A 21043-nucleotide genomic window follows, 5' to 3' on the forward strand; every position below is an offset into this window, starting at 1 on the left:
CAACGCCGCTTGAAAGAGCGTGCCGTAAGGGTAGAGCAAGGCCCGCACGATTTCGGAATGTGGTCGGGGCCCAAACACTGCAAACAGCGCCGGTGAGGGTCCGTGAGTGAAATCGCGCGTTGGCACTTGCTGCACTTTTTAAACCCGGTGATTGGCCGGGACATAGGCCGGAAAATCTCCGCCGCTAGGTCGAAGCCAGTGGGCCTGAGCCACGTGGCCGGCCCGTTCGACCTGCCGGAGGAAATAATCTTCTTTTTTTTTTTTTTTGAAAAAGAAAAGTACTGTTAACTGTAATTAAAAGAAAACGAAAACGCGGACAAGGAAGGCAAATTTAACTGAATTCAGCTAGCGCATGAAGAAGTTGAACTTCTCAGCTCCGCGGAAAAGAAAGAACTGAGGAGACACGCCCGGATCTCCGGGTAGGAAGGCACCGGCGCATGCGCGGTGCGGGCATCTAGAAACTTTAAGTTTCTACAAGCAACACGTGCTTGTGAGACGTCCGTACCGGGGCTCTGTCTGATGACATCACCCACTAGTGAGAATACCTGCCTGCTTGTCCTGGGATAATGTTAAATTCCATAAAAATGTTAGGGAAACCTAGCTAGCATATCCTTAAAGGAATACTATTGTTGAACTTCATATTTTTATCTCTAGACTACTCTACTAAAATTTGAATGGATTTCTTAGCTGGATCTTTGGAAGAGAAAATTTTGTTAAGCAGCCAAAATACTTTATATGAAAATCCTGACTCCCTCACTCAGAAGAGGTTACTGTCCACTGACAAAACTAATTACAAGTTAGTTCCTCTTTTATTAGAAATATTTCTAGGTAATAACAGCAAGTTCCCACAACAATACAAAGTTAACAAAACATTTAATGCATTTGTTTATATGATTTATGTTAATTCAAGTGTTTGGAAATTAAGCAATGTAACACACTGAATTAATAAGCAGGACTTTTTAAAAGAGCCATATTGTTTTAGCAGCCTTAAAGTTCAATAAACATTTTGTGTGTATTAATCTATCTTCAAAAGTTAAATTAAAGTAAAACTCTAAACACCAGAAAGCCATACGGAGAGCTAATAGATTAAGTGTCAGACTAGCACACAGTCAATATGTAAGCTACTACCAATAAGAGACATACACGAGTTTGCAGGGTTTGTCCAAGGATGTGGTGAAAAATGCTGTCTACTGAAGCTAGGGGTCCCAACGGGTGTAGGTCCTTGCAGGTACACCTGTGTTCCTTGCATATTTGCTGAAAAATTTGCCAGAGAAGCTGAAGATGTAGAGGCACCAGAAGCATCTAAAAAGAAGCAACAAATTACTCAAATTTTTTTATTTCTAAAATTTGCAATTTGCTATTAACAAAATACAATTTTGTAATTCTTTTGTTTTGAAATAAATGAGTACTATGCTTCCTGTGGTCTGCAAAAGAATCTGGACATCTCAGATTAGCTATGTGTTTTGATTATTTAAAAAGGCCGACTGTTATAATGTTCTCTGATTTTTGCTAATTTAAAGTGCAATATACTTCATACTCCCAATCTCAGATCCCCCCCTCCCATATCCCTATGCATATATACATGTAAACAGAGTATGTAGGTTATCTCCTTTTCTGCAAGGACTTTCATTTACATAGGAATTTTTTCCCTTAAAACAAAAACCTCCTCTTTATAGTTAGCATTGAAGAGTCAAATGTTATTAATTTTAACCTTTCCCAAATACATAACTTTTTTTAGCTCTGCAACTAAAGCTTTATATGTATAGAATCCTTCCTACATAAACCACCTGCCAACCCTTCTTATAAGGTCAACTGACTCCTTCCTGAACCGTGATAATTTTTAGCATGCACATTTAGTAGTCCTTTAACTAAGGTGTGGTAGCCAATTCAGTGCACACGTTCCAAGTTTATTAAAAATTTGTTATACCGCCTTATCAAATATTTAAAGGTGGTTGTACAATAAAATCAAGGGAGGAACAAATAATAACAAAGAAACAACATCATCAATTAAGACGACAGACAAATAAGACCAAGGACATACTGAAACGAGAGGAAAAAGGAGAACTACAATATAAAGAAAAGAGAAACACAGGAAAATACAAAAAGGCAGGGTAACAATTAGCATTCCAACTGAAGTAGACTGAAATTAAGTTTATAAAATCCTTAAAAGTCAAACTTGGAAAGCATCTTTAAAAAGGAACGTTTTAAGGAAGGATTTGAATTTCTCCATAGATGTTGACTCTCTTAAGGAGTTAGGCATTGAGTTCCAAAGAGAAGGAGCAACAACTGAAAAAATGGAATTTCTCCAGGCTAGTGTGCCTTCGTAAAAGGACCCCTTAGTTAGGTGAAACATTCCACTGGAAAATATTTGATTCTACTGTATATTTAAGTAATATAGACGTGAGAGGAGGATGAAGAAAACCATACAGTGAAACATTGGCTGGTTTGCAGTATTCAGACAAACCCTGAGGAAGCCTCAAGGGTTGCCTGCTCTCTGACAAAGAAGCAACCGTAGCAGAATAAGGGCTGAACCATAGTTTGTTAAAAATATCCAGGATCAATCTACAAGGGCTGACTGAAGAATAAAGAGACTCTGTTTTTCTTTCCAAGAAGTAGGCGTGGCAGCGCTCTTCAGGTTCTTGTGAAGCTCTTACATCAACATTTCTGAACATGCAGTTGGACAGCTGTATGTCATGGAAGATGGGAGTATGCCAGAGGTGTGCAATTGAATTTTGTATTAAACTTAGAAAGAGCGAAATGTTACAGCAAGTATATGGTAGTGAGCACGGCAACCAAGATTCTAGGAAAGCATGAAGCTCGCCATCTTTGATGGATTCCAGCAGGCCCACCAAATGTAAATTTCCATGACGCAAGTGATTCTCCAGGTCGTCTATCTTAGCCTCTAGTTCCGCGACCCAGGCCCAGAACCAGTGATGGTCCTCCTCCTGGTGGTGGATCTGATTTTCCCGCGTCAACAAATGCTGCTGGTACGCTGAGAAATCGCTATGCAGAGTTTCCAAACGTGTGTCCACGGTGTCCAGCTTGTCCACTAAAGGCTATAATTTGGTGGTTAGCGAGCCTTCTAGCAGGATCTTTACTCTGGTGACTACTTCGGACACTCACGATGAGCTAACTGAAGGTGCCCGAGTTGAATCCCCGTCCACCATCTTGAGCTCTCCAGTTCGGGTCTGGTCCTGCTCATGTTGTGTCACGGTAGTTTAGAAGTCATGGGGCACTCCGATCCAGCCACAAACCAAAGCTGCAGGTGTCAGATATAAAGCCGAAACAAATTGCTAGAAAGGCGGTGTACTTTACTGGGGAGATTAAGAAAATTTGCCTGGGCTAGAACGCGGGAATTTACTCTAAAGACATTCACTCACCACCAAGACAGTTTATTTTTATCCATCCCTCTTCTCAACTCATCCATTATAATAAGTTAATACGTTATGAACCAGACTACATTAAGAAGTCAATTTATCCATTGGACAAACTGAAGTCCCAAGATAAGTCAGTTTCATTTTTAGGCTACCCTTCTCAAAATCTGCCATAGCAAGAAGGATGAGGAAGGTGATGAACATAGAAGAAAGTGGATTAAAAGTTTGGAAGTAGTCGAAAGGGTACCTTTAGACAGTTTTTAGTGGTGAATCTTTCTGATTTTTCATTAACTGAGGAAAGTGTACTTCCTTCATAAATTAAATATAATGCATTCCAAACAAGGATTAAAGTTTATAAGTTCACTAAAAAGTTGTGCATTCAATATTTCTTTTCCAAATTAACATCACAAGTAGAGAATGACATGCGGAAAAAAATTGTCGCCGTCCTTGTAGACTCTGTCCCCATCTTTGCGGACTCTGTCTGATCCCATCTACACAAGTCTTGAATAGTTATTTTATATTGAAATAATTTTATTAAAGTATAAAGAGGAACAATATGCTGTACAACTGTCATTTTATAAATCACAAACACAGAAAAAGGATCAACAAAACCCATCTCCCCTCACAATATCCCCTCCACTATCAGAAAAATTGAATGCTACATAGAAAATTCATTCTAACTGAATACCTCGGTCACAAACACAGAACATAAATGCCAAATACATAATAACTGACCAAAAATGATAAAAAAATTAAACCAATAAACCAAAATGCCAAAGAAGCCACACCTTCCATATAGTACAACACCAAAGAAATAAAAAGATTACATTTTGCACAATACAGGAGAAAATGAAAGATCACACATGACAGGGATGGTGTTAGGCCAAGGAGTGAAATTAGGGCAACTGCCCCTGGCTAGAGAAAACCCTAAGCCTGCTGGAAGCTGAAGATTATACAGGCTAGTAGTGGGCTTTGGGGTCCCCTTCCAAATTTCTGCCCTGGACCTTACCCATGTCTAACATCAGCACTGGTAGGATAAACATTTCAGTTCTTATATATTCTAATCACAAAATAGAAAATAAAATTATTTTTCTACCTTTTGTTATCTGGTCATTTTATTTTTCAGACAATGTTGGTTCCAGGCTCTGGTTTGTTTCCCTTAACTCACTTGCCAGGATATATTGCTCATTTGACATTTCTTCTTCTCTATGCTCACCATCCATCTTTGTGTACCTCTTGTTTCCCCATCAAGCATCTCCCCTGTGCCATCGCCCTGTATTTATCATCACTAAGTCCTGCACTACTCGTCTCCCTTGTGTTCCTATTCTCTCCCACATGTAGCACTTTCCCTCTGTGTCAATTTTTTTCCACCCATTGCCCCTCTCTGTCCATGTACCATTCACATGCAGCATCTCCCTTTGTGCCCCATCCCTATTCTCCTCTCCATGCTCATTATTTCCCCTCTGTTTCTGGTAACTCCATGTGTCTTCCTCTCTGCTGTGTTCAGTATATCATTCCTATTCTTTCATTCGCTTAGTATGACATCTTTTTCTCTTCCCTTCAGTCCCTTTCCCAACACATACAACACCTCTCCCCCCTTCCCTTCAGCAGGTCCTTTAGCTCTCTCTCTTTCCTTCAGCTCCAGCCCTCCCCTCCATAGGTCATGTACCTCTCATTCCCTAAGCTTCACCTCTAGCCCCCCTCCCCCCCCCATGCCCTTTCATCCAGCTCCAACCCTCCTCCTGGGCCAATTTCTCCTACTTTGTTTACATTGCTCCCTCTATACATTGGGCCAACGGTTCCATCTCCTCCACTTGCTCGCGGGTACAGATGGCTTCCCTCCCTCCCTGCCACTGGCACACACCTTGTAGAGCGAACCGATCTCTATACAGGCCTACTCCATGGTGCTCGCGGCCTTCCCTCTGCTGGGATCCTCCTTATGATTCAATTTCCTGTCTTTGTAAAAAAAAAAAAAAAAGGAAGTTGCATCATAAGGAGGAGCCTGGCAGAGGGAATGTCGTGAGCATCGTTGAGCAGGCCTATATAAAGACCGGCTCACAGTGCAAAGTGTGTGCCAGCGGCAGGGAGAGTAGGACCTGGAGCTGCCTGACCCGCGAGTGAGGGGGGGGTAGGGCCCGGACTCACCAGAACCGACCAGATCACCGATGGGGGAGGGATGATGGGATATTGGGGAGCTGTGGTGGATGGGGGTTCCCTGCGGGAAAAAAGTCTTTTATCGCTCCACGGGGCAGTGAAAGCTTTGTTTCCATGCCGGCAGTGGACAGATATCGACTACCCATTCCTGTGGTTACTAGTGTGACAGGGTCACTTGTCACTCTAATCACAAGTTTGACTCCTCTTATCAGAAATAATTTCCATTGGATCCCTGGATCCACTCAATTATACATACCAGCAATTGGTTTTAAAACTGAGGCATTAGAGGACCCCCCTCCCAAGTTTTATCATTCATTTATGCTTGCTATATTGCTTGACTTTCAATCATGACAGTTTTTTTTAATAACCTGACTAGGAAAGAGAATGTAGCACTAATTGAGCGTAAAAAAATAGAGATATTGTAATAAAACCTGCAGATAAAGGAGACGCAATATAGGTACTTAGTAAGAAAGACTATATATCAGAAATAGCCAGTTAAGACAGATATTTCTATATCTGCTGGACCCTCCCCCCCTACAGATCCTATACCACCTTTACAAGCTGAAACAGCAATGTTAAGCTGGGTGAAGCAGCCTTAAAAAAACCACAAAAGAAAAACCACACAACTCAGAAGACTTTTTGCAGTTGAAACATCCTACCCTACTTATCCTTTATGCTCTTCCAAAAACTCATAAGTATCTTAAAAATCCTTCAAGCTACCCCGTTGTTTCTGTTTTGGAACCACTGTAGATATATATTTTTACACTCTTTCATTCCCAAGACAACTTATGTATGAGATTCATCATGTTATTACTATTTTAGAGGGAATTAAAGTAGATATTATTATGACACTGATCACATCGGATACTGAAATCCTTTACATCAACATTCCTCAAGAGGAGGTTCTAGATGTTATTAAAAAGATACTAAAACTGCAGAGACTATTCAGTTACGGTGGCTTTAACACCAAATAAGGCATAGTTAATAAGGGTGCATTTAAAAAAAAAAAAAGAAAAAAAAAAAATACTTTTCTAGGTTTCAAAATTCAGTTATTTTCTGATGTGTCTCGAGATATTCAATGTTATCAAACAATATTTGGTACTGAAACCAGGTATATTTCAACTAGGAGCAACTTTTTATCAAAATCTCCTTGTAAGTGTATTATCAGATGTCTATCCTTGAACCTTCACACTTTTCTGCTTTCTTGGTTACTATATGAATGGCTGCATTAGGATGTTAGTTACAGTCTAATACTGGGGTAAACGACATGGGACTGCAATCACAACGTAACAGCAATGGTAAGACTATTAGGCCTTCAAGAAGGCTGAGGCAGCCTGCAAGGAGTAGCCATGGTTAAAACTATCAGTAAGCAAGGCAATGCCAGATGTTTCTGGACAGCAGCCTCACAAATTTTGGTAGCAGTGTGATTATAAAACTCGGTGGCAAAACCTGGAGGGAAGCCTGAGTTTTAATTCCTAATACCTAAAACATCCTATCAATGAAGCCAGCCATAAAGAATCTTTGGACACACACAAAACAAATCCGGAGGGCAGCAGTAAATCCATGGCTGAGAATCAGTGTAAAAATAGAAGAGGGGTTGGGGGATATGCTGGTTTAAGCTTGTGGTTTTGTTTTCTCATATCAAAGGCGGAACAAAAATTTAAAAAACCCAACCAAAGCAGCAGAAACCAGGCACACTGGATGAACTACCTGGTCTTTTTCTAGCTGGAATTTTTAATATGATATACTTAACACTTAAATAATCTTGTTTATTCTTCATTAATATAAAGTAAAATGCTTCTAAGAAAACAATTTTATGGTTTCATTTTAGTTATTTCTTTTACAGTATTGCTACATTACATAGATTGTGAGCCCACCGGGACAGAGAGGGAACATGCTTGAGTACCTGATTGTAAAAACCGCTTAGATAACCTTGATAGGCGGTATATAAAATCCTAATAAACTACCTGGCTTTGAGTTTCATCAGGTAGATCATCACAATGCTGAGATTTAAGTTTCACTTTTCATAGTTTATGGATTACCAAATTGGGCACTCTACTTCAGAGCATGTAACTGCAACAACTTGGGTAGTAATAGTTACAGTACAGGGACAACCACTTATAGTTTTCTGCCAAGGTGCCATTTTATCAGGAAATGAAAAACTTTCTAGCAGAATCTTAACAAAATTAATAGCTCAACAAAGGTTAAATATTTTTCTTTCAAAACTTGTGTCTTACCTACTGGACTAGTAGAAACTCTTTGGGATGGTGGTCTGAATCCAGGTGCCTTGGAACTATCAGAAGGATGTACATTTTCTAAATGTCCAAGCACAGAGCTACCGAGAAATGCAGACTGAACGTTGAAAGCTTGATCTGCCGCTGTTCTTGAAGAGAGTGGACAGTTTCCCCAGCCTTGATGTGCTGGCACCTGATTATCAAAGAGACTGCTGAAGTGATTAAAAAGTGCTGCAGGACCAAAAGTAGGAGGCAATTGTTTGTTTGCTGGGCTAATGTGCATTTGGGAACTGTTCATAATATTCATGACCGACGAAAGATGCACTGCGGTAGGTGGACCCTGTTTAAGTGAATCTTGAGATGTTAAAGAAACTGGGTTTGTAACAAAAACAGGCTGAGGATCTTGATGCGGGGCTGCATTTGGTATCACTGGATAAAATGTACCTCTTGGCTGAATTCTATGGGAAACTCGAGGTGTTGGAGCAGCTTGCTGAGGTAAGTTACAGTTGTCTTGTGTATCTGTCCCTGATGTTACAGTAGCTTGTCTAGCTGATGCTAAACTTGTGGGAGCAGGTTCTGAATGGGACACAAAAGGCATGGACAAAGGTGGACTAATATCTGAAATACTGGATGTTAGCACTTCTTCCTGCAAAATATTTACCGAAGGAGGACTGACTGATGACCGCGTTTCTATGACTTCAGAATTGTTGCTGGTAGACATATTCAAGCTGCTTGAAGCAGAGGTTTGTGCACACAGATTGCTCGATTGCTCCGACATGGATACCTTCTCTTTAGATGTTGGGAAGGATTCACTTTTATGTGCAGGAAGTTGCTGTGTTTGCGGAGCACTGGAAGGTAGAAGTGCTGTGGAAATTTGTCCACTGTTTGTAGGTGCAGAAGAACCTGAAGGCATAGTGGTGCAGGTGCTGGTCGCAGTTGAGGTCACTGTTGCCAAAGTATTTGTCTTAGGAATACAGGCAAACAGCTGCTTTCTGACAGACGAAGCAGTTGGACTATGTGTCACACACAGAGGTGGAGCAACAGGAGCTATGGAGGACACAGTGATCGGACAATTAGCAGTGGCTGAGCTGGTACACTCATGCTGTAATATGTTTCCACTTTGGTTACCTGGGCGACTTGTACCATTATGTTTTGGAGAGCTATTTGTGCTGCCTGGGCTAACTGGCCTCACAGGAAATGGTCCCCAAGTGCTGGGAGAAGGAGTAAAGTTTCCTCCAAACTGAGCCATAGGTAAGCGAGGATGCCGAATCTGTTGCATAGTTTGTGCAGCCAACAAAGCAAAATGGGGATGGGAATAAGCCAACGGAAGAGACACTGGGAAAGGAGACCGCACATTTGTTGAAACATTCTTGTTAGGTCTGTTGGTAGGCTGGAAAGTAGACAGTGTTGCAGATTGTGAAGATGCCATAGGTGGTGTCCCTAAAGGAAAAGATTTATTTGAAGCAGATGCGATACCAGCTCCAGATGAATTTGCACCGACAGACGTCATTTTGCTGGCAGGGGTTCGGATATGATTTTTAGGAATTAAATCTTCTAGTTCCTTGGCAGGATCTTGGATAAGGGCATTGATGAGTTGCACTGCGTATCTAGTTGATTCAGTACCACCTCTGAAATATAAAATAACACGCACATAAATTTGTGCAAAATAAAATCTATGGTCAGATAGAAATGTAACAAAGGATTCTTAGTGCTGGTCTACCTGCTCCCAAACAAATGACCATATTAGTGCTCATATTATGGCAAAATTACATGACATTTGCAATTGTCTCAGAAGCCAATTCTTTAAAGTCACCGTGCATTTGACGACTCTAAACCATCGTTAAATGTACTTATTTTACCTCCAGATTATTAAAACAGTTCACCATGGGGGTTTTGCGCTTTCTAGCAGCCTCCGATTGTACTATGCAAATGAAGTACACAATGAGGTCATTAATATTAAAACTGTAGTTTAAAGATGTCATTAAAATTAAAATGACCTGTCTGGGCGATTCTTAAAAAGGAACGCCACTCCATTTACAAGGAATCTGGGCTATTTACCAGTAGAGTCTGAGCTATCTTAGCCTTACTTTCCTGTCAGTGCCTGAGTGTTGATTGGCTCAGGCACTGACACGAAAATAAAGCAGCTCAGAACTTCCATCAGCCCTGATTCCTTGTAGCCCAAAAATGGTCTGGTAGTCTAGTGCCTGCCCCATCCTTGCTGCCGACCCTCATCCCATGCTTCCCACCCTTGCTGCAGGCTTTTTTCAATGGGTGCAGCTCTTGTGTCTGGTGGTCTAGTAGCCCACCCAGCCCAACAGTCTCCCACATCCCCCCACCACACAAGCCTGGTGGTTTAGTGGGCCATCCCCCCCTCCAAACTCCCTCGTACCTTTTTAGAAGATCAGCAGGAGAGGAGGGGAAGCTCACACTCTCCTGCTGGCAGGCCCGCATCTTCAAAATGGTGGGCCTTGCCCTTCACGATGCATCCTAGGATGCACTGGTAGGGAGGGATCTAAGACTGACTGGTCCAGGCACCTACAGCCCCTCCCATCATTTTGAAGAGGCGGGCCTGCTGGTGGGAGGGAGAAAGTAAGCTTCCTCCTACCGATCTTCTAAAAAGGTACGAGGGGAGGGGGAACGGCCCATTAGACCACTAGACTTATGTGGTGGGGGGCTGTAGGAACTGTTTAGGGGGGGGAGACTGCTGCCAGGGGTTTGGGGGATGGCCCAGTAGATCACCAGGCTTGTGTGGTGGGGGCTGTCAGGGAGGGGGGGAGAAGCTTGCTGTGTGGGTGGGGTAGGGGGGGAGGTTATAGGCACAGCTCTTGTGCGCATGCTCGCTGGTTCAAGTAGGGAGAGCAGTGGCTGCTTTTTTATTTTTGACAGGCAAGCCGGTAGGAGGAACTGTGCTATTGATTTTTCTTCTGAGCAAAGCTCTTCCTCTCCCTTTACTGGTGATTTTACGCACACATAGCATGCATATAATTTGCATGCTACTGTGCTGAGAATCGCTAGTAAAACAAAAATCACTCCCACCATGGTATTTTTTTACCGTGATGTCGGAGCTTAGATAATGTGGCCCTCAGTCAGGTCTCTGCTAGGTCTTATCACACTTTTTTAAATAGAATTTTTTTTTTAAATTCTATACTTATCACTAAGCTATATTTTACCTTTTTATTTTAAAATACATTTCAAAATGAGGATCAATGACAAAACTATCTTTGAAATATAAAAGTTGTAGGAAAGCTTTACAATCTTATTCCAAAGTGCATTTGCTTGTCATTGAAGCTTATTTCGAATTGAAGGGTTAGTGATAATTTGATATACAATTAAAATAATTTGATATTTATAAAATCTAATGATTAGAAATAGAGAACCGACAAGAGAATTGTGTATGCAATGTAGTCTTGCCACAAAATAAATATGTTCACATTATATATTTGAGTTTTGTTTAATTTTGTTTGGTTTGGGGTTTTTTGTAATTGATATTTATCCTTTCTCCACCTTTGGTAAAATTGGAGTACACAAAAACTGATTTTTGGTCTTTATTTGTTGTCATTTACTATATTACTGGGAAGAAGGTGGACTAAAAGTAAAACAAATAACTCGCACAAAATTTAAAAAAGGGAGAAAAAAAGTACAGAGGGATAACCTGTACAGAGTAGCAGGTACAACTCTGGCCGTCTTTCTAGATAGACTGGCAGGACCATACTACTACTACAACTAAATCATAAGTAAATTTGAACTATGCTCCCTTTATTTATGTTATACAGTGGTACCTTGGATTACGAGCATAATCCGTTCCAGGAGCATGCTCGTAATCCAAAATGCTCGTATATCAAAGCAAGTTTCCCCATAGGAAGTAAGGGAAACTTGCTTTGATATGTTTCCACCCCCCCCCCCCCCCCCCGCCGAGGCCAGCAGCGCTGCTCTCCCCCCCCCCCCCGCGAACCGGCACCCTTCCCCCCCCCCCCCCCGCGATCAGGCACCCCTCGCCACCATCAGGCACCCCCCCGCCGCGACCTGAGGTCCCCCCAACCCACCCAAACCCTCTTCTTACTTTTCTGTAGCCTCCGCAGCGGCACCGGCACCAGCACGTCCTGTGCGTGGTGCCGGTGCCTGAAGATCTGCTTCCTGTGCAAGGCCTGAGAGTTCACGTCGAACGTGAACTCTCAAGGCCCAGCACAGAAAGCAGATCTTCAGGCACCGGCACCACGCACAGGACATACTGGTGCTGGTGCCGCTGCGGAGGCTACAGAAAAGTAAGAAGAGGGTTCGGGTGGGTTGGGGGGACCCCAGGTCGCGGCGGGGGGGGGGGGGGGGCCAGATCGCGGGGGGGAGGGTGCCGGTTCGTAGGGGGGGTGCTCGCAAATCGAAGCGTGCTCGGTTTCCGAGGTGCCGATTTTGCGAATGTTTTGCTCGTCTTGCAAAACACTCGCAAACCGGTGCACTCGTAAACCGAGGTACCACTGTATAGTGCACTTTAGCCATTCCTTGATGCTGGGAAGGGTTGTTTATAAATATGAGTTTGGTTCCTTCTATTTCTAGTTCTTAAGCTCTCAGGCAATATAATTAAGCACTATAAGTTTTCAGTTCTGATAACCACACACAAGTCAGAATAGTGTCTGGAAATAATAATGTACATGGCATCTACTCTAAACAATCAGTTCGTGATTCAAAAATACCTGCATTTTAACTTTTTTTATTCATTCACAAACTGAACACTTAATTTTCTAACCACATACCTTATTGTGATCATCCTCTCCCCATTTTTGTCTTTTTGTTTATCTACATCAATGTGAGCACCAGTAACATCCTGAATTGCTGTTATGTTACAACCACCTCGTCCCATTATTCTGGATACAACAGAAGCAGGCACCGACAATTTTTTTGACCTGTAATATGCAAACGATTCCAAGGTTTAGAGAGGAAATGCTGTAATTATTGAAAACTGATGCTACAGAGGAACTGTAAACAGCAACATGAAACACTTTTTATTTCATATCTCTGAAATGAAGTGTTAAGAAAAGTGTGGAATAACTTGTAAGTTTTATGGCTTCGCATCATTCTCTTCTTGGTTGGGCTGAGAACATTTCAGTGGCCCCTTATAAGCATGGATCAAGGGAAGGAAAAGAAAACCAAAACCCAATTGCCCTTTGTAAAATTTGCCGACAACCATCAAAAATTAAGCACAAATGATAGCAAAAGAATTGGTCATTCTTCTTACAGGCACATGTATTTATGAATCCGGTTCAGAGCCACATAATTCAAAGAAGCTGTCCTTTTATAATTCAGTACTGAAGTTCATTAAGTTCCTTGGCCTTCTCCTCTGGGACCATGTTTCTCCTGCAAAACCATTTATATAGCTGTAGGACACAGCTCAACTTACCCAATGGGGGAAGGAAAAGGGACTGGAACTTGTACACCACCTTATTGTAGTTATACAACCACAGTTTACATACAGGTACTTCAAGCATTTTCCCTGTGTGGCCCGCTAGGTACTATTTTGAGGCCCTCGGTATGTTTATCATAATGACAAAAGTAAAATAAAACAGTTTCTTGATCATATGTCTCTTCAACTATAAATTACAATATTATTAAGACTTAGCCAAAAGGAAATATTTATAAACTATAAAGAGTTTTTCCTCATGCAAAATTGTCATTTCTTTAATAAGACATTAACTATTTTTTTCTGTGGCCCTCCAAGTACCTGTAGCTCTAACCACTACGCCCCACTCTCCTCAACAGCTCCAAATTGAGGTGACCCAGTTCCACAGCCTGTTACTTGACACAGGAAGTAAAATCCTGCTCCTCCCTGTTTGTTCATGTGGAAAATAACTTATTGTCCATCTGGACTAGTATCAGTAAATTAAAAAAAAAAAAAAAAAAAGTTCCACATTACCTAATAGCTACTAATCCAGTTATGTTTCAGCAAGATCCCTCAGATCTTCTAAGGAACATTTGAGAGCTCCCTCTCAATCTGATAACCAAGTGTGGACCAGTTAGAGAATGACACGGTGACTGTTACCCGCCGAAATGGAGAGGAGAAAAGAATGGTTGCAGTGAGTATGGGAACAAAGCCATTCACCCCTCCCGACTTAGCAGTCCAGCAGCCCCCTCCCTCCCGATCGCTGCAGTCTGGGCATCTCCCTCCCTCCTCTCACCTTTGCTGGCAATTTTCATTGTTGTATCTCCGAGCAGCACAAGCATTTTCACAAGTCATGCACAGCTGCCTGAAACTTCTCCTCTGACGCAACCGGAAACAGGAAGATGCATCAGAGGAGAAGTTTCAGAACAGCTGCACGTGACTTGAGAAAATTGCCAGTGAAGGTGAGAGGAAGGAGGGAGGGAGGGAGGGAGGGAGATGCCTGGAACCAGGGCGATTGGGAGTGAGTGAGGGGGCTGCTGGATCACACGAAGGGTTCTGAAAAGAAGTGGAAAGAGAGGGGGGAGGGGAGAGAGGAACAGACGCTGAAGGGAAATGGGGAGGAGAGAGAAAGGGGAATACACTGGAAGGAAGTAGAGAGAGGGGGAAGGGAGGGAGGAGCAGACGCTGCATATTAGTAAGTAAGAGAGAGGGGAGAAGATGCTGAAGGAAAGGGGGTAGGGGAGAGAGTCGAACAGATGCTGAAGAGAAGTGGGGAGGAGACAGGGGAGCACATACTAGATGGAAGGTGGGGATAAAGAAAAAAGGGCACATGCTGGATTGGGGAGACAGATACCAGATCTGAGGGGAGGAAAGGAGGAGATGCTAAAAACCACCTTGGGGAGGGAAAGGAAGAAGACAGATGCCAGACTATGGGGGGAGCAGAGAGAAGAAGATGGGTGCCAGACCAATGGGGTGGGGTGGGGGGGTTGGAGAGAGAGAGATGGAAGGGAGAGGCAGACAGTTTCTGGTAGAGGCGTACAAACAGAGCAGATGACATATGGAAGAGGCAGAGAGAAGACAGACAGTGGATGGAAGGAATAGAATGGCGAGAAGATGAGGAAAGCAGAAACCAGACAAAGGTAGAAAAAAATTTCTATTTCATTTTTTTTTTTTTTTTGCTTTAGGATAAAAGTAGTATTTAGTTGTGTTGATAAACATTTATAAACAAAGCCCTGCCAGCTGAGGATCTCTTCCTCTAGTTCGGCAGCCAGAACTTTGATTTATAAAATGACAATTGTACAGAATATTAAGTTCAGTATAAAATTATTCGAGGCTTGTGTGGACGGAGACCAAGGTTACGGGGAGAGGACCGCGCTCAAGGGGACAGGGAGAAATTTTTTCCCCGTCTTTGTCTAGGACCAGTAGGACGGTCTCTGTTTAATGCACAGATTCTACAGAATTTCTTGTTTAGCTCTTTACGTGCAAAGGCATTACTATACTTTTAAAAGAAAAGGGGGTGGGATAGGGGAGGTAGTGTACCCTTTTCTATGGCTTTCAGGAAGATCTTTTTTGAGCACACATCACAAGAACAATCCGATGAAGGAGCTTGCATTTTGGCATGGTTTAAGAATATGGTACAGACATCTTGAGGTCACTGCTCAATATTTCTTGAGAAACATTTGTTAACTGTTTTGTTGTTTTAGGGATATGTTAGTCTATCTGTACAAATATAGACACAAAGAACAGACACAAACAAGCCTTTCACAGCTCCTTTCATTGTCTTATGATACATTACCACAACTTTTCATACCCAGTCCTTGAACAAACATGCATGAGTACAAAATGGAGGAAAGGGAAATGCACTCGTGTCATACTAAATGCACACTTTTCAATTTATTTTTAAGGGTAGGGAGCATTGGGGAGTGCAATCTGTCTTGACTTGAGTAGAAAAACAGATCCAAGTTTGAAATTGGGCTGAATTCACAAGTTTTATGGGAAAATATGGTTCCAATTTTTAGTCTATACATTATCTACTCAAATCATTAAGAATTTTCCAGTAGTTTTTCCAACAAATATCAAATAACTGGGGTGCAATTCATGTTCCTATTTTATCTGCCCTGTCAGAAGTTTACACAATGATTCTGTTTGAGTTTGCCTTAATTTTAAAAATCCATTTCTGCTGCAAGCTCAGCGCTCTATAGAACTTCAGTGCAAGTATTCGACATCAAGTCCCATGCAACTAGGCATCTCTAAATACCTTCTTTATAAGGAACAGACAACTACTCTGCAAGCAAAACTGCCTGGAAGAATTAAGTGGAACACAATGCACAGGATTGGAAATACTGTTCACACTGGAGACCAAAGCTACTCCCCCATGCACAAAAAAAATCCAGAAAAAAATATTAGAATGCTAATAGAGAAAAAATTTTGAACAATATTTTTTGGGGAAATTTACTAATTAAATACAGTAGTTACTTGCTTATCTGCCATACCTCTGGAAGTGACGCGTCAGAGGAAAGGCCCTGCCGGAGCTGGCAGCAAGCAATTTGTTTTGAGGCTGCCTCCTGTTGACCACTGTGCTTCCAGTAAGGAAAAGAGAGAGGAAGAGAGGGGATTCGCAGCTCAGGACCACCGCCTGCTTCTGCCAATTCATGGCTTGAGAGGGGGAGGAGGAGGGTTTGTGGTTCAGGGCTGCTGCCATGCTGGTGCTTCAGGGCGGGGGGTAGGGGTGGAATTGACTGTGTTGGACAAGATTGCTAACACACTCTCAATTAACCAGAAAAAGTTATCCAGTATCTACCAATCCCCATGGGTGACAGATAGCTGAGATTCTACTGTACCATGATATGAGTTATACTTAACAGACAGCTATATTGGAGTAAAGGTTACAGCAGACAGTCTGATCAGGGAGGGAGGGAGTCAGTGAGGGAGTTCACGGCTCAGAACCTCCATCTGCTTCCGCCACCAATGGGCTTGAAGGAGGAAGGGAGAAGGGATTTGCGGCTTAGGACTGCTGCTGAGCTGGCGCTTCGGGGCAGGAGGGAGAGGGTTTGTAGCTGCTTCGGTGCTTGGAAGAGGAAGGGAGGAGGGCTTTGTGGCTCAGGATCCCTGCAGTGCTGTTGCTTCGGGTGGGAGGGAGAAGGTTTTGTAGCTGCTTCGGGGCTTGGAGAAAGGTAAGGAGGATTTGAGGTTCAGGATGCTGCTATGCTGGTACTTTGGGGTTTGAGGGAGGTTGGGGTCGCAGCTCAGGACTGCCACCACTTCTAGTTCTTTGGGGCTTGAAGGAGGGGGGGTTTGCGGCTCAGGACCGCTACTGCTAGTGTTTCAGGGGACTTTTTCCCCCCAACGGCAATTTGTTTGCCAGTTGGGTCAGAGTCCAGACTACTGTATTGCACAAAATACAGCTACAATACCATGACGTCAGCATTCAGCTTAATACATGGCTAAGAATGGCAGATACTGGCTCAACTGTTTTCAAACTACTGAAGCCAAAATTATAGCTCTATGAAATAACACTGATTCTACCTACCTTCTAACAACTTCTTTCCATCCATCTTCTCTTTTCTGTCCTCTCTTGGGACTGGTGAGGTTCAACTTTCCATTTGAAGATGTTACTGGCAGTGACATAGATTTGTAACTTACTGGTAAAGAACTTTGATTCATATCACTTTCAATCCTGTAAACAAACAAGGAAACAAATTAAGTTGTGTCTCCTTAAAAGACTTAAGTATTTTTATAGACTCACAAAGGAAAGAAAACAGCCTGCTTTTTGCCCATAAAAACTTTCACCCATACTCTCCTCTAATTAAAACAAGCAAGAAGCCAGGACAGGTGTCCCATAATTCTGGCTTGCACATCTGATGTGGCCTTTGAAGCAAATTCTTCTGGTGTACTGTTAATTTTGCCATCTCCTGATCACATACAGCTGGCAGAGCAAGATTGCCTCCCCACATTTGCTTTACCCTTTTTCCCCACCTGTATATAAGCAGCAAATGGTGTGGGTTACTTAGGCCATGGCCTGCCTTTTCGCTTAGCAGAGCACCAGCAAGAAGATTGCTTAGTTGGTTTGTTTGCCCTACATCCCCTGCTGCAGTTTAGAGGTTTAAACCATGAGTGGCCAATCCTCAATCTCTGCTGTCTTCCTCTCCTTCCCTCTTTGCTTAGCCTACTCATTGCTCACGTACTGTTCCTTCATTCTGCTAGGACAACAATGGTGTCAGGAATGAAGTGAAAAAAGCATCAAGATCAGCAAATATTCACAGCCTCTGGACTACTGAACCTGCCAAGATCATGGTGCCCTGGCTTACATCCTGTCATGGGCTGGGCATAACTACTAGCAGGGAAGAACATTCTCTGCTCTTGATGAAACATGGAGGGGTATATTCCTGTTTGTCTTCCTGATCTAAGGCTGTATGATTAGGAGTATGTGTAGGTGCTTTCAGTTGCACAGTCCTAGGAGTCTAGTATGTGTTGGTGCTTCCTGTTCAACGATGTGGGAGAAAAAGTTCAGATACTGTTTTTTGAAAAATATTTTGTCTCCTTGTACAGAGTAAGGATATATGTGTAAAGGTTATGAGAAGATTAGCAATCAAGAGGGAAAAAACAAAACGTTGAAAAAGTTGGGAATTTTTTTAGTTTTGTATGTATGTGATTTTATTGTATATTGCATGTTTTATTGGAATTGCAAACCATCTCAGTTACACTGAAGTTAAGTGGTATATCAAATTATTATAGAAGTGAAATAAAATGTTAGCTAGCATTAGCTAAGGTCATCCTAGTAAGGTGGTCTCAAGAGCTGCAACTAGGTTGATATGTAATGTTTTATCTATAGGTTAAGAGTGTTAACAAGCAAGAGCAATGTGTGCCTAAATGAAAACCAATTTGTAATTGTATACTCAGGGAGGAAGAAATCACTTTTCTCAAGGACTGGTCACTTAAATACAACAAGATAGAGGGAGCGGAGCGGATGTGAAATGTTTTATGACTAGAAATAGATTTATGTATTACTGACATCCTGCGATATGGAACATTATCTTTAGATACAACTGTAATACACATACACATTATGAAATCATGTGATAAATTATAAAGACTATTAGAACATCTACTCTGCCCATTTTCATCCTGGCACAATGAAAGTAAAGCAGATCTCTAGCCTTCCCTTAATTTATTTTTACAGTTGGGCACTGCCTGTGCTTATGCCAGGCTTCTTTGAACTACTTCATATCAGGGTATATTTCATTTAAATCAAATAGATTAAAATCATGATTTAAATCACTAGTCAGAAAGACTTTATTTAAATCATGTCTGTGTCATTATGGATTAATGGAATTCATTTACCAAAAAATTTAAATACTGCATGAATATATAGCCTAGAAACATGATGGCAGATAAAGGCCAAATGGCCCATCTGAAGTAACCATTCTCTCTTCCTCTTTTCAAGAGATCCCACATGCCTATCCCAGGCTTTCTTGAATTCAGATAGTCTCTGTCTCCACCACCTCTTCCAGGAGACTGTTCCATGCATCTACCACCCTTTCTGTAATTACTCTCATTCCAGAGCTTCCTTTCAAATGAGACTCAAGTCATGCACATTTACATCACGTAGGTATTTTAATGTCTATCATACCTCTCCTCTCCCGCCTTTCCTCCAAAGTATACAGATCAAGATCTTTAAGTATGTCCCCATAAGCCCTATGACGAAGACCACGCACCATTTTAGTATCCTTCCTCTGGACCGACTCCATCCTTTTTATATCTTTTTGAAGGTACGGTCTCTAAAATTGTACACAATATTCTGAGGTCTCACCAAAGTATTATACAAGGGCATCAATACCTCCTTTTTCCTACTGGCCTATGCACCCTAATATCCTTCTAGCTTTCGCCATCACCTTTTCAACCTGTTTGACCACCTTAAGATCATCACATACAATCTCACCCAAGTCCCTCTTTTCTGTCATGCAAATAAGTTCTTTACCCCCTAAACTGTACCGTTCCCTCGGGTTTTCTTGTATTTCTTAGCATTAAATTTTAGCTGCCAAATTTCAGACCATTCTTCAAGCTTTGCCAGGTCTTTCTTCATGTTATTCACACCATCCTGGGTGTCTACTCTATTGCAAATTTTGGTATCATCCACAAAGAGGCAAATCTTACCCAATAGCCCTTCAATAATATTGTTTATAAAAATGTTAAAAAGTACGGGCCCAAGAACATAATCTTGAGGCACATCACTGGAAACATCCCTTTCCTCAGAGCGATCTCTATTGATCACTACCCTCTGTCACCTTCTACTCAAATCAGTTCTTGACCTAGCCCATCACTTTGGGACCCATCCCAAGGGCACTCAGTTTATTTATTAAACATCTGTGTGGAACACTGTCAAAGGCTTTCCTAAAATCTAAATACACCACATTTAGTGCACTCCCTCTATCCAATTCTCTTGTCACCCAGTCAAAGAAATTGATCAGATTTGTCCGACAAGACCTGCCTCTAGTGAATCTACATTGCCTCCAGTCCTGTAATCCACAGGATTCCAGAAACTTCACCATTCTTTGTTTTAAAAGCGTTTCCATTAATTTGCTTACCACAGAAGTCAAACTTACCGGCCTGTAATTCCCTACTTCCTTATTTCCACTTTTGTGGAGAGGAACCACATTCGCCCTTCTCCAGTCCTCCGGTACCACTCTCAACTCTAGACACACATTGAAAAGGTCAGTCAGTGGAGCCACCAGAACTTCCCCAAGTTCCTTCAGCACCCTCGGATGTGCACCATCTGGCCCCATCGCTTTGTCTACCTTTATTTTAGCTAGTTCCTCACAAACACAACCCTCTGAAAAAATCACTACCACTCCTCCATCCTTATTCATGTTTGTTTTCTGCGGTCCCGCTCCCAGAACTTCAGCTGTGAACAGAATAAATATTTGTTAAGCAATTCAGCTTTTTATCAGCTTCTACATATTTCTCCCCAACTTTGAGTCTCACAGTGTCACTTTTGCACTTCTTCCCATCACTAAAATATCTAAATAAATGTCTTGTCTCCCTGTTTTACTTTGTCAGCTATTTTTTCTTCCATTTGCATCTTTGCTTTACTGATTACACGACCAGCCTCTTAACTTTCCCAGATATTTTTGCCTGTCTTCCTCTTTCTGTGATCTTTTGTAGTTTATGAAAGCTAATCTCTTATTTCTTACCTTCTCAGCTACTATTTTTGAGAAACAAAGTGACCTTTTCCTCTTCAGTTTACTGACTTGCCTCACAAAAAGGTTTGTCGCTCTTACAATTACTCCTTTCAAGTTTTGCCCACTGCATTTCCACTCCTTCCAGACATTCCCATCCAGGCAATCCCCCATACTACATAATAAAAACTAATTCTTATTTCATGATGAATAAGTTTTGGATTTTGTATTTTAAAC

At 41.9% G+C, this 21043-nt stretch overlaps 1 protein-coding gene across 1 annotated transcript in view; it reads right to left on the bottom strand.

Moving 5' to 3' along the window:
* Nucleotides 1-21043, bottom strand: part of LOC117351828 (ankyrin repeat and KH domain-containing protein 1-like) — a 167376-nt gene that overhangs the window by 17707 nt on the left and 128626 nt on the right. The window contains 4 exon segments of the mRNA XM_033927673.1: nt 1144-1302; nt 7766-9390; nt 12508-12657; nt 17161-17307. Of these exon segments, the coding sequence (XP_033783564.1) occupies nt 1144-1302; nt 7766-9390; nt 12508-12657; nt 17161-17307 (2081 nt within the window).

Source organism: Geotrypetes seraphini, chromosome 18 (genome assembly GCF_902459505.1).
Source record: "Geotrypetes seraphini chromosome 18, aGeoSer1.1, whole genome shotgun sequence".
Taxonomy (NCBI): Eukaryota; Metazoa; Chordata; class Amphibia; order Gymnophiona; family Dermophiidae; genus Geotrypetes; species Geotrypetes seraphini.